The following is a 14,119-nucleotide window of genomic DNA, read 5'->3' as shown; positions in this document are numbered from 1 at the left end:
GGGGGGGGGAGGGGGGCGAGTGGCGTATCGCCCTCCTGTGCCGACCCCCGGTTCCTTGAAGTGCCGTCTTTGTTTTTACTATTATTTGGTTGTGGTCGTCGTTTCTCGCTCTACAACAGTGAACTCTGTTTTTTGTTTGTTTCCTCTCGTATGGAGGAAAGGTGGCGGATCTCTGTGACAGCTTCAACGACTTCACGTAATCATCCGCACCCCAATTCCTTCTGCGTGTGTGTGTGTTTCTCTTCTTCTTTTTCTTTAGCTGGCCTCTTTTTTCCTTTTCTTAATTCACGTCATCCAAGTGTTTATTTCAAGAAATGATTTCTGATGCTTCTCTTCTCTCTTCGCGCGCTCGTCTTCGCATGCAGTCTGCGCGCTGTGCGCTGTCACCGTACTGAGACATCGCAAGCCCCTCTAAACATAACAGTGAAAAAAAAATTAATAGCCACAAGGCATATTTTTCTTTCTTTAATTCCGTGTTGCACGCGGCAAGATATGGCACGCATGAACGGATCATTTGTTTTATTTTTTTAAAGGAATCATAAGAGGTCTTTATTGGATGATGATGACAATAATAAACTCGGATTAATACTTGTACGATGGTGTTTTAACTTGTTTGTTGGTGAGCTTCTGCGTGACAGGGAGGACATCGCAGTTTTACTTCGAAGGCTGAGATGTTAACTCTATTTATATATATATATCAAAATTGAAGAACGATGTGGCGCTTTCTCCTCTTCTTTTTCTTTTCTTCTGTTGACGTTGGATGAGTGTACTATACTTGTGCGTTCTTATAATACCACAATGTTGTGCGTAGCGGCATTCCTTTTCCGGGGAGGGGGAGGGAGGGGGTTTCCTTCCTCCCCCTCTCCACTCACCATCACCGTCGCCGTTGTTTAACTTTCAGAAGTAAAGCCACTACGCTCTCTCTCTCTGTTTCCCCCTTTCGCTGCGTCACTGTGCGAACACGGCGATGACGTCGCCGGCTGCGTGTTTTCTCTACCCCTCCCCCCCTCCTCACACCGCTTCTTTAGCATCTGCACAGTACGAATTCTGTGTGTGTGTGAGAGAGAGTCGAAGGGAAGGGGGAGGGGTGGATGGAGAGGCGCGCTGAACGCGACGCTTCAGTTAACGGTGCGTGTTTATGACAAGTCAAATAGGAGGGAGGAAGGGAGGGGGCGCATACCTGTGCAGGCTGTGCTTCTGTGTCATGCGAGAGTTCAAGAAAACAATGCCAACGAAGAAAAATATGAGAAAATCTTTTGTTTTGTTTTCAGTGATTTTATACTCTTTTCTTCTACTTTTAGTTATTTATTTATTGTATTTTAGTGGTGAGCGTGGAAGCTGGTAGTAACAACCTATCGAAGCACTGCTTCTCGTGCTCTATATATACATGCATACATACATGTGCTTCAGTGCTGCCGTGTGCGAGTGTGTGTGTGTGTTAGCGTAGATATCTACTCGGCGTGTGGGTGGGTCTCTCCTCCTTTTTCTTCTTTTTTTTAATCCATTTGTTTTTCTCCTTTTACTTCCTACGAATCGAGAAGGCAATAACGGGCGAAGTATATATATGTATGTATATGTATTTGTTTATATCCATATCTATTGATTGATTGCCTCTTACATAATATGACTTTTCCTTTCAGCTGTAAGGTTTTTGGTTGCTCCTAACACTTTATTGTAGTGTTGGCTTGACGCGTGTGACGTGCAATAAGGTTTCATAAAGATAAGAGAAAAAAGAATAGAACACAAGAAGGGCGAAGTTGCAGTGGCGAACGCGCCCGGCCGTGTCGTCGACGCAGCTCGCGCGACGGCTGTCGTGTGTTGTTGATGGCCTCCACAAACCAAAAAAAGAAAGGGAGGAGAACAAAGAAAAGAAGAGGGATTAAACCATTCGAGTCTTTACTCCCTCGTTTATAACTCGTTGAGGTGTGTTGCTCGCAACATGGTAATTGTGACCTGATGGTGTCGTCTCTCGTGTGGCTCCTTTGAAACTCTCTCTTTCTCTCGATCGATGGATCGATCTACTTCCTTTCTATTGTTTTCTCTTCTCTCCCTCTCTCTCTCCTCACTCGTGTTGTTTGTCGTCGGATGTATGTGTGCCTGCGTGTGTGTATAACCCGCATCTTTATCTATCGTACATAAGCTTTTCTTACCTCTCTTTCCTCTGCGTGTGTGTTGTGGTGTTTAGTCATTATTATTATTCTTAGCTGACGTAGAAAGCGAACCAAGTGTACTTCGACTTTCACCATAGCGCCGCCAACCGCAACAACTCCGAAAACGGCGTAGACGGCACAGAGACACTGGCAAAAGGCATCTACCTCTTCGATATCTTCATATTTGTCTCTCTCTCTTTCTCTGTTGTTCTGTACCGGGTCTGGAAATTGCTGTATTATTTGTGCTTCGTCTTCTCTTCTCCGATCTTGACGTGTGTGTGGGTGTATGAGTGTACGAATCTGACACTCCGCCCCCCCCCCCCTTTCCCCTTCATATCACGCTTTTCATTTGTGTGTGTTTGGTTGCCTTTCCTTCCTTCCTTCAAGCTCAAAGTACGCGACCCCTTTGCGTGTATTCACCCCCGCCGCTTCCCACAATTCTCCTCCGGCGACGCGACCTCATCCCTCTCTATCTCTTGTGTTTTTTTTCCTTCTGTTTTTCCTTTTCAAGTATTTCCTTTGTTTCCTCTCGCTCTATCTATCAGAGAACAGCTTGCCGGTGCAGCTGCTACTCTTCTCATTGTATTTTTTTTCCCGGTTTCTCTTCTCTCTGCTCTCTCTCGCTCTCTCTCTCCCTCCCCCCTCACATACTCGCGCACTTACGTTGGTTGTTGTTGTTCTTCGTATTCGGGCATCAGAACCACCGGCATCAAAAAGGAAGAGAGAAGAAGAAAGATGTCCTACCCCCCGACGGAGGCTGATGTGATCAGCAACGACAGCCTCTTCTCCGACTCTGTCGAGTTCGATGCGGCCGAGAAGCCGATGGTGCCGGAGGACGACTTGGGTTACGTGGAGCCCACGAGCAACCGAAAGAGCAACGACCGCGGGCTGCCGGAGGATGAGGCGGATGACCTCAATCCCGTTCCGCAGCATATCCACGACGACGAGGCAGCCGCGCCGCCGCCGCCGGTGATGAATGCGTTCATGAAGCCGCGCAAGACCGCGACGAAGGCGCCGCAGGAGTGGGTGCCGGTGAACCTGCAGGTGCCCGAGGACGACCCGGAGGACGAGTTCGACATTTCGACAGCGCAGAAACCCGTCTACGAGGATGACGCCCCCGCCACGGTCGGCAGCGGTGCGCAGAGGGTGAAGTTTATGAACGGTGAGCCGGACGTGGCCGGCGAGGTGACGAACTGCTTTGAGGAGCCGGGCCTGCTGTACCGTATTGTGGACCGCCCGAACAAGACGTGGGCCTTCTACAACGACAGCCGCGCCTTCGAGGTACATGTCGTCTGCACCTTTGGCAAGCACAGCAAGATCACCGCGCTGGAGAACACGAAGATGACGCGGGATGACAGCACGGGGGAGTACGTGGCGGAGGTGACCGTGTACCCCGGCGAGACGGAGCCCTTCATCAAGGGATTTGTGAACGGTTTTGCGAGTAAGTTGCGGGCACTGCCGCTGTCAGAGGACTACTACAAGGATCGCAGCGCAACGCAGAACGAGCAGATAGTCCAGGCCGAGATCGACGCGATCCGCGCCATCGCCGGCGACGAGACGGACGCGGAACGCATTCTGCAGATCTGCCTGGAGAACAACCTGCCCTTTGTCGACCTCTCCTTCCCGCCGGTGCAGGCCTCGATCGAGTCCGGCGCCTCGAAGCCCTTCAAGCAGCTTCCGTGGGGCCGCCCGTCCATGTACATCAAGCCGGAGCTACAGGACCAGGTGCGCCTCTTCCGCGATGGGATCTGTCCTGGCGACGTGGAGCAGGGCGAGTTGGGGGACTGCTGGCTGATGTGCGCCCTCGCCACGCAGGCCGAGGAGCCCAAGACGATCATGCAGATGTTCCGCCACCCGAAGGGCGCCGACCTGGCACGACGCGAGCGCGCCATCGGAGCCTACCGGGTATCCTTCAACAAAAACGGCCTCTGGCGCAGCATCTTGGTGGATGACTACCTCCCCGTCGTCGCGGGGGTACCCACCTTCGCCCACAGCAGCGACCCGTGCGAGCTGTGGCCGGCGATCCTCGAGAAGGCCTTTGCGAAGATGCACGGCAGCTACGCGATGATCCAGTCCGGCGACCCGATGCACGCGCTGACAGACATGTCAGGCTACCCAGCGATGCGCATCGACGACGCCTTCGCCGAGGCAACCGTGAACGGCGGCCGCAACGTGAGTCAGAAGCTGCTGGCGTGGCAGAAGAAGGGCTACCTGACGATTCTCACGACGCCTGGCAAGGCACCGGCGATCTCGACCGACGCGAAGAACGCGCCGGACTTCAGCGATCAGCCGGAGCTGGAGACGGCGCTCGCTGGCACGGGTCTGCTGCCCGGCCACGCCTACTCGGTGCTGGATGTGAAGGAGTTCAACAAAGGCCAGATTCGCCTCCTCTGCGTCCGCAACCCGTGGCTCTACGGCGAGGGCTGGACGCGCGCGTGGTCGTGGGAGGGTCCGGAGTGGCAGCAGCACCGCGACATCGCCACGGCGTGCAACTACGCCAAGAACAGGAACGACCGCTCCATTGTGTGGATGAGCTTTGAAGATGCGCTGCAGTACTTCGTGGGCGGTGGGGTGCTGTTCCGCGACGTCCTGGCGAACGACGCGCGCGTGCCCATGACCTTCGCGGACTGCGTGCCCGGTGCGGTGCTCAGCGTGACCGTCAAGGCGCCGACGAGGGTGACTTTTATCCTCTCCAACATGGACCACCGCGGCATGCACGTGAGCGAGGTCGGGGCGGCGGAGTCGGACCCGAACAACATGGACTACCCGCCCGTGATGCTCTCGCTGGCCGCCCCGGTCGAGGGCGAGCGGGACGTCTACCACGTCATTGCGAACTCCGCCGTCGACGTGACGCAGCCGTCCGACAGCGCGTGGCTCTTCCTGCAGGCGCGGGAGATTGCGATGATGTGCGACCTGACCCCGAGCGCCGCGCCGTACTTGGTGATTCCGCGTCTCATGGAGAGTGAAGAGACGATGGGCGGTGCTGGTGGTGCCGGGGAGGACATGCGGGACCTCGTTCATCCTATCCACTTCTTCAACGATCACGCCCACCTCAGCCCGCAGTCGGCGGCGGGGGCGTCTGTGAAGGAGATCGCCGTGACGGTCGGCATCGCGACGGAGGCGGAGATCGGTACCGACGTGGCGGTGAAGCTGTGTCGCATGGACGAGCGCAACGCCGTCTTTGAGAACTTTCCGAAGTTCGAGACAGAGGATGTGAGTGCCCAAGAGGAAATGTACTTCCAGACGAAGAAGGCAGGCTGCGGCTACGCGCAAGAGAAGGCCGGCTCTGCTCTCTACTAAGCCGAGCACCAGCAAACAACAACAACAAAATGGATAAGGGAGGGGTATTCTGTTGTCGTTTTCTTTATTATTATTTGTATTGTAGACTCTCTTATGTTTAGAGAGAGAAAAAATAGAAGGGGAAAAAGAGGACAGCTGTTGCCGCCGTTCGCGGCAAGCCACGCTTTTTTTGTTTGTTTGTTTTGTTCTTCTACGCTGTTCCTTGTTGTTGTTTTACTTTTACAGATGGCCATCTCTTTCTCTCTCTCACTCCCTCTATCTTTGGCTGTCTGGCATCGTTACTACCTCCTTCTCTTGTTTCACTTCTTGTTTATTATTATTATTATTAACCAGCTGAGCGGGCATCAGCCGTGTCTCGTTGTTTTTCTCCTTCGCTCCCGCTCTCTCTTTCTCTTTCTCTATCGAATGCAATGTACGTAGTTGTGTACTGTTGTGTATGTGTATGCGTGTGTGTGTGTCGCTATCATCGTGTCGGAATGAGATGGATGCTCTACGCTTGCCACGGTGCTCAAGTCTATCAGAGAAAGACTCGAGGTCGTTGCGAACAGCAGGATTCACCGGAGATGCAACTCAGCCCGAGCACGGTGCTGCGACGGACAAGAACGGCAAGAGCAACACCTACTGGTTGCCTTTAAACAACAACAAAAAAGAAATTCTTGCTTCCGCGCAGCGCGCTTCTTGTTTGTATGTATGATTGTTTTCCTTCAACAGCACGATCTCCCTCTCACCTCGCACAGACAATTGGTTACGTCCTTCTTTGATCTGGACACCGACAAAACGAGGGCTACCATAGCACAGCGCTTCTCCCTACGCTGTGGATGTTGTCGTGCTGTTTTCTGCAGCGTTTTTCTCACCTGCACGGGCGGGCACTACGCAAGCAGAATCAGGATGAGCGGCGTTGACAGTGCGCAAGTTGTCTCTGTGTGTGTGTGTGTGTGTGTGTGTGAAAGGCGGGGGGGGTTGATAGGGAACGCAGCGGCACACGTAGCGTGCGACACGGCAACACCTGCTGACACACTCAGCTCTCTTTTTCATTTTTTTCTTTCTGTGTTAATTGTCTCTTTTGGTTGTTGTTGTTTTTTTATATCTATCAAGTCGTGCATACGGCCAAGTCATGGCAGAGGCCCCCTTTTTCCTTCCCGCCCACTGCCAGCTCTCCTCGTTTAACTGTGAAAAGCATTCTCCGTCTACGCGCCTCTCCCGCCATCCATCCATCCATCCATTACCTCCCTCTCATTGTACTGTTTCCTCGTCCTTGTGATTCGATTTCTTATTAATATTATTTTTCATCCCTTGTATGGCCGTGTTGCTGTTGTTTGTGGGGGGGAGTTGTGTTGTTTTGAGCTTGTGTAGGATGCACTCGTTCCCCCACACACACACAGATATATGTCTGTCAAGTCATAAGGGCACACACGCATCAATGTGCGTTGTAGACGCCGCAGGCTGCTTTCTTTTTCCTTCCTTGATTTTCTGTACTTCGGCGGTGATTGGTTTTTTCAGAGAGGAGAGAAAGGAGAAAGAATAGAAGGGCAGCCCCCCTCTCTTACCGTATTTGTTTGTCTCCCTCGGGCTCATGTTGCCTGTGTGCGAATGTGTGTCGTTCCGCAGCGGTGTTGTCGTGTTGTGCGCCTATCCATGCATTTCCAACGAAGTGATGTCAAATATACATCTATCTCTATATATATATACATACAAGAAAACTTCAATGAACGTGTAGTGGCAGACATGGGTCCGCCGGTCGGTGGTGTCCGACGTCGCCGCGCACGGCTTTGGATACCTGCTCATGCACAAGAAGGCCTGTTCACCTTTGCAGGTTGTAGCTGAAGACCAACTTGTGCTTGTGAGAACTTCTTGTCTCGAGTTTTTCTCCCAGATGAAGCACGTATGTTTTTTTTTTTTGAGGACCCTCCGCGTGACCGTTGTGGCCTTTATTGTTATTATCATCCTTATTGCGTATCAAGATCGCATGCAAGCGCATATACAAGCTCACAATTTCCTATCGTTGACGTCAGCAACGTCGATCTCCGCCAATCTACTCACCCTCTCCTCCCTCTTCTCCTTCTCCGGCCTCTTTCTTCCTCGCATGAATGTCTGTCCCTTTTATGATGATGACGATAATGTCCTTCATTATTATTTCTTTTATTGCCCCCATTCCCCCCCCCCTCCCCTCCAACATTCTTTCCCCGCCCACACATCGATCGAGATTCCAAAGGACAAGGGAAAAGAAACAGATATAGTGTCGGCTTTTAGGAAGGACGCCATCGACCGCAGAGCAGGAAAGACAAACCGGCGCGCGCGGTTGATCAAGCACACCTCGTGCACCCTGACTTGTGGAATCAAAGCGAAGCGGGCGGACTCTTTCGCTTCTCCGCCGTCGCCGTTCTCTTTTTTTTCCCTTTTTCTCTCGGTTATTTGAGCCCGTGTAGTCTGTGTTCGTGTCTTCTGTCCTTGTGTGCGTGTGCGTGTGTGTCTGTGTGTGTGTCTTACTATCTCGCCGTTCTGACGTTGGCATCTTCGACGTTGTAGAGGAAGCAAAGGTAGCGAATAGGGAGAGGGCAAACAGGCGATTCTTTTTTCTTTTCTTTTCTTCTCCCTGCGTATATTCGCTCACCTGCCGATTGAAGCCATCCTCCGTGGCAGTCGGGTTTGCTTGTTGTTGTTGTTGTTTCCATGGATATTCTAAAAAAGTACATATATATATATTCCCTCCTTCTTCCTCTCTCGCATACAGGACCGTAGCACCCTTCTTTCATCTACTCGTTTACGTGTGTTCACGTGACGACTGACGGCGCGTCTGTTGCTCCTTTTCTATTTTTGATTATCTTTTTTAGCTTCTTAGTATTGTTCTTGTTGCCGCTGCTCGTCGTTCGCTGCTCGCTCGCCATCGTGACTGCCTGCCTAGCCAACTCTTTGTTTAGACGCCCAGTCTCCCCCTTCCCTTCCCTAGTAGAAAACTCGCACGCACTCTTCACAACGGGTGTGACGTACGAGCCGTTGGCTGCCGTGCGACGTACAACACAAACATCCGCACTTTTATTTGTTTATTGATACATTATTTCATATCCTTTCCTCTCGAGCCTTCTTCTACATTGTTGCCGCGCATCAACGTTTTTTTTTTGTATCTTCTGCTGTTGTTTTCTCCCTTTACACCTCACATTTATTTCATATATATATATATATATATATTGTACTGCTGACGTGTTGCGATCGTTCTCCCTGGCTGTGTTTCAATCCAGTTTGAGGGGGGGCGTAAAGGTCAGTCCCGAAACGGAAGCTAGTACGCTAGGGTAGAGGGGATAGCTACCTGCTCTCTGTCTAGATTATTTTTGTTTAGCTTTATTTTATATATTATTTTCATCTTGGAGGACAGACCAGCCGTTGTTGTTCTCCTTTTTCTGGTAGTGCGTGCGACTTCAGTGGCACAGCACATCCGCGGTGCGCGGCTGCCAGATTCGCATAGCTCAATTTACCGCGGCGAAGAGCGCTTGCACGAGGGGTTTTTTTTGTTCCTTTCCGCTTTCCTTTCTACGCCTTCGTTGTTGTTGTTTGCCGCTGCTGTTGCTGCCGCTGTTGGTTTTATATAACTGTTGTTTCTTTCCTGTTCTTTTCTTCTGTTCATCGGTGTGTGCGTAGCTCTTTCGAGATATTTCAGTCGCCAATACTCGTGCAGTCGCTTTGTGTTGTTGGTGGTTGTGTTGAGTGGTTGGTGTTGCTGCCGCTTCTGTTGAAGTGTAGGGTTTTCATTGTTGTTGGGTGTGTGTGTGTGTGTGTGTGTGCTGCTGCTGCTTGCACTGTATCCTTGCCATTAACTCCGCTCGTACTCTCACTCTCTCTCTCTCTCTCTGCCTCTCTCTATTGCTTGAGTGTGTGCGTGTGGTTGTTCTTGTCCCTCCCCGGTAGATTCTCTTCCTCCCTTAAACTTCGTCTCTTCGGAGTTATTGGATTTTCTTATTTTCTTTTCTCTCTACCTCTATCATTGTAATCAATTTCTTTTTGTGTCCTTTCTTCTCTTCTTCTTTTACGGTTAGAGCCACATCTGCTTCTCCTTCATTGTTGGTGTAACTGGTTTCGGGTGTTGCACCGTGGCGTGGGCACGGTTCTTCCCTTTCCCGCTGTATTCGCTACTTCTTCTGCTTTCTGTTCCGTTGTTGTCGTTGTTCTCGTTGGTCGACACCTCATTTTCGAAGTTGGTGACGCACGCGTGTGTGTTTGCTTGTGCTTTCCTACTTGCCGCATTATTCCCGTTAGCATGCCTATCCCGCTGTTGCCTTAACTACGAGTGGTGCCTCTTTGAAACTGATTATTTTGTTTGTTTGTTTGTTTTTTCTCTCTTGCTTCTTCGGTGACGTCGTAAGTCACTCGTGTCCTTCTTTCTCCTTATTGCTTCGATACTTCGGGAGTCTTCGTCAGGTGCCACCGTTTGAGCCGTACTCGTTGGAGTATTGGTATTCGTGTGTGTGGATCTCATCGCAGCTAGTCATGTCGCAGTCCGTCAGTTTAGCCGCCTTCCCACGCAACGGGCGAGGAAATACACCGCAGCAGGAGCCACAGCACTCACTTCTCCAGCAACGCCAGCCCCAGCGGGACGGTATTGGATCAGCCACCAACATCGCAGAGGGAGACGGCGAGGCCGCACAAAACCGGCACCAACGACAACAACAAGATCCGCAGCAGCGGCAGCGCTCGCGACGTCCGCGATCGATTCACATTACGCTGCGTAAAACCCGCGCCGGTAGCCGCCCTGTCAACATCCAACGTGGTCAGAATCATTTCTTTAACGGTGCTGGCGAGCGTGTCAGCTCCCCCACCGGGACATGGAATTCGCTCAACAGCAGCAGTCGTGGTGTGCGCAATGGCGTAGATGCCTATCAAGTCGTAGGGGACGGAACCCTTCCGCGGTCGAGTCCCGCGGACCAGCACCGCGATCCCAATCTTGTCTCTACCAGGCGAAACGGTCCACCTGCGACAACGAATAGCAGTAATACTAATAATAAATACACTGATAATGGTTTTGGTTTTGCGGTGCCGTTGATGGAGGCGCGCATCTCACCCTATCACATGCCGGACACGGCGTCCCCACATGGCCGCAGCAGAGCCGGCAGCAACACCGACATCGCCAGCGGACAGTACGGGCGCGTGGCGAGCAACAGCGGCGGTGGTGGTGGTGCGAGTGGCTCTCCGTCCTCTTCCTTCAATAATATTGGCGGCAGCGCCGGCGTCGGCCCCTCCTCTGGAGGCAGCGGCAGCACCCCGTCGTCGTTGCTGCAGTGCGTACCGCAGCTTAACGCATTCATGAGGGCCCCGCACGCGGCGCTGCAGCAGCTGCTTCCACCCGGCATGCGCGACCGGGTGAGCAACAGCAATAACACCAGTAGCAGTAACACTGATCCTAACAGCGCTGGGGGCGTCAAGAAGAACCGAAATGACGACGACGGCGGCGGCGGAGGAGGCGGAAACCCATTGCGCAGCCGCAGCCTGCTCTATGTCAGCAGCCCCAACATGACGCACGCGACGAATGCGGCGCCCATTGGCGTGAGCAGTCGACTCCGCAGCAGCAGCTTAGCCGGGCAGCACGACGGCCTCACTGGGTCGTACTCCGGCGTCCTCGGTGACTTCGTGTTCCCCTACCCAGACCGCAGCGCGTCTCAGCAGCAGCTGCCCACGACGCCACCGGTAGTAGCAACCGCCAACCCCATCAACGCCCCGACCGGAAGCTTCGATGCCCGCTCTCGACGACTGTCGCCCCCGACTGGGGAGGACGCAGGCGGAAACGTGGGTGCCGCGCAACAACAGCAGCAGCAGCATCGCCCGCGCTCTCGCAGCTACACGGCAGGAGGCCGGATGTACAGCCACAACAACAGTAACTATCACCATCGGCGTCGCAGCAGCAACGGGCCCGTCATTACCGCCTCCATGGCAGGTGCAGGCGGTGCGGCGCTCTTCGGTGGCGGTCACTTAGCCTCCTCTACCACGACCCACGCGGAGAGACGCTCTTCGCACAACTTGGATCGATCGCTGTCTGTGTCCGCCGGTCCTGCTGCCTTTGGTGGTTGGGGTGGTGGGACAGCGCTGGATGCTGCCGCCACGACGAACGTGGTCACGCTGGCCTACCCACCGATGAGCACGAGCCGCAGCAGCCTGCGCAGTGGCGCAACACGCGAGGCGACACCGGTGAGTACGACTGCCTCCGCCACACCGCCGGCACAACAACAGCAGCAGCAGCAACAGCAACGACCGATGCTGTCGCCGAGCGCGGTGGGCACGCCTGCCCCACTGGGCCGCAGCACGCGCAAGAGCGGCAGCTTCCCCGTCCACCGCAGCGGCTCGTCCGATGTCGTGAATGGCTTGGACGACTCCGCCGACAGCGTCTTGTACGGCAGCACACCGCGGCGTCGCAGCGCCAACGTACCACCCGGTGTTGGTGGTGGCACCCACCGCTACTTGACGGACAGCACCGCAAGCGACAGCGGGACGCCGAATGCGGCTGACGGCGGTGGCGGGTACCGACCCCGGCGGTACAGCATGCCCCAGACGGATGAGGACGAGGGCACACACACCGCGGCGCCGCCGCCGCAGCAGCAGCAGCAGCCGCTGTCGACGGTGGACCGCCTGCGATCACGGCGTGATGGTGGTGGGAACGGCAACAGTAGCGGCATTGGTGTGGCGACCCGCCCCACGCCCACAAACGCAGCGGAGCCGAAGACCGCGATTGAGCGGTGGCGCGCGCAGGAGGAACAGAAACGGCGCGTGGAGGTCGTGCAGTCCCGCCGTCACCGGCTGAGTGCGCGGCAGTGGCGGGAAGCCTTCCACCGTCTGGCGGAGAACCGAATGCGGTGGACGGTGCGCTCCTTCATCGGCGCGGGCACGTCCGGCAAAGTGTATGAAGGCGTGTTAGACGACGCGGCGCACACGCCGGTGGCGGTGAAAGTGCTGGACGTCGGCGTACCGATGCCGGCCGGGCCCGATGTGGCAGGCGCGGCGAGTGAAGACAGCAACATGTCCCCTGCACAACAGGAGGCGGTCCTCGTGCTGCTGCGCGAGATCGAAATGATGGAGAAGCTGCACCAGCGGAACATCGTCACCTGTCTGCGCTGTCAAGTTACGCCGGTGCAGGACCGCTTTATGGAGCTGCATCACAAACAACAACAACCGCCTCCGGGGTCGCGGATGCAGCAAACCGACGGGGCCGGTTTGGGTGTCGTGAGTGGTGTCTCGAGCAACGCGCACGCCCCCCCGGGCGACAACTTCGCCGTGGCTGCCGCCACACGCATTCCGGTGCAGGTGGAAATCATCATGGAGCTGTGCACGCGAGGGACACTGGCGCGAGTGGTGCGGCGCAGCCCGGGTGGGCAGCTGCCGGTCGTCACGGCGCGACGGTACCTGCGGGATGTCCTCAAGGGTTTAGCGTACCTCCACCGCAACAACTTCATTCATCGCGACGTGAAGGGTGAAAACGTGCTGATCAGCGCGGATGACGTGGCGAAGCTGGCTGATTTCGGATGCTCCAGCCGCATCGTTATGACGAACAGCCACGTGCCCGGGGAAGGGCACGACGGCACGATGAGCAGCATCGCCACGACGCACGCCACCGACTCCCGCTGCACGACCATGGTGGACTACCAGTGGTGTGAGGCGACGGGCGTGGCGCACACGATGGTGGGGACGCCGATGTTCATGGCACCGGAGATCATTCAAGCCTCCGGAGCGCAGCCCGCCTCGCCGTGCTCTGTGGACTCGACCGAGCGTAGAGGTGACAGTGAAAACAACATCAAGAGCTGCAACGGTAGCTTCGCCGCTGCCACGAAGCCGGTGGGCTACACCGCTTCCGCGGACATCTGGTCCTTCGGGTGTCTCGTGCTGGAGGTCTTCGGACGCACACCGTGGCCGACCGCCGGCAACAACGCCTACCACCTCATGAAGCAGATTGAGCAGTCAGTGGACGACGTGCCGCCTGGCGTGCCGCCGGATACCCCGCCGGAGCTGCTGAGCGTTCTGCGGTGTTGCTTCCATCGCGACCCGAACCGCCGCAGCACGGCACGGATGCTTCTGCGCTCGCCGTGGATGACGTGCGCAGATGCGGAGCTGGAAGAGATGCCCCCACGTAAGCGGCGCTGATCTGCGCGGGCAAAAGAAGGGGACGAAAACTGCACAACCAAACGAAATAGCGCCGCTTCTTCTCTGTGTGTTGTTGCTGCTGTTGTTGTTCACTCCGCGAGTTTGCTTGTGTGTTTTCTCCGTCTTCCCTCCTCCGCTTTCTGCGAATCCGCCTGTCTTGTGGACGTCGTCGCCGCCGTTCTTGCTTTACCCAGGAGTTTTTTTTTTTACTATTCATGTTGCTGTTTGTTGTATGGGAGGAGAACAGAAGGAAATGAAGGCTGAGGGGTTATTCCTTTATCTATCTGTTTTTCCCCTTCTGCTACTCCTCTTCACTGCTGCATTGCTGACCGGTTTTTTTTTTTCTCACCTCCTTCTCTCCTATGCTCGCCCCTCCTCTCCTCGGCGCCGGTCCCTTCGTGTTGTTTGCTGATGTTGATTGTTTACTTGTTTATTTTTCTCTGTCTATGTCTCTCTCTTTCTCCAACAGAAGTTTGGCACCCCAAGAAGAAAATGAGAACAAGAGTGCTGCACGACCCCAAATGGAGTGGGAATTAGAAGCGCGTCGTCGTGTG

The 14,119-nt window shown here is 54.6% G+C and overlaps 2 protein-coding genes across 2 annotated transcripts; both read left to right on the top strand.

The window, feature by feature from the left end:
* Window positions 1-2,139: 2,139 nt before the first annotated feature.
* On the top strand, window positions 2,140-5,450 carry ABB37_08411 (putative calpain-like cysteine peptidase putativecysteine peptidase Clan CA family C2; the record flags this gene model as incomplete). The annotated part of the gene is made up of 1 exon (XM_015807414.1): window positions 2,140-5,450. The coding sequence occupies exon 1, from the start codon at window positions 2,886-2,888 to the stop codon at window positions 5,448-5,450; it is 2,565 nt and encodes an 854-aa protein (XP_015653953.1). The 5' UTR covers window positions 2,140-2,885.
* A 2,211-nt stretch (window positions 5,451-7,661) lies between these two features.
* On the top strand, window positions 7,662-13,565 carry ABB37_08410 (serine/threonine protein kinase-like protein; the record flags this gene model as incomplete). Its single annotated transcript, XM_015807413.1, has 1 exon — window positions 7,662-13,565. Exon 1 carries the CDS (start codon window positions 9,930-9,932, stop codon window positions 13,563-13,565), a length of 3,636 nt encoding a protein of 1,211 aa, XP_015653952.1. The 5' UTR covers window positions 7,662-9,929.
* Window positions 13,566-14,119: the final 554 nt, after the last annotated feature.

Source organism: Leptomonas pyrrhocoris (assembly GCF_001293395.1).
Source record: "Leptomonas pyrrhocoris isolate H10 chromosome Unknown, whole genome shotgun sequence".
Classification (NCBI taxonomy): Eukaryota; Euglenozoa; class Kinetoplastea; order Trypanosomatida; family Trypanosomatidae; genus Leptomonas; species Leptomonas pyrrhocoris.
This window is presented reverse-complemented; position numbering and strand designations above follow the sequence as displayed.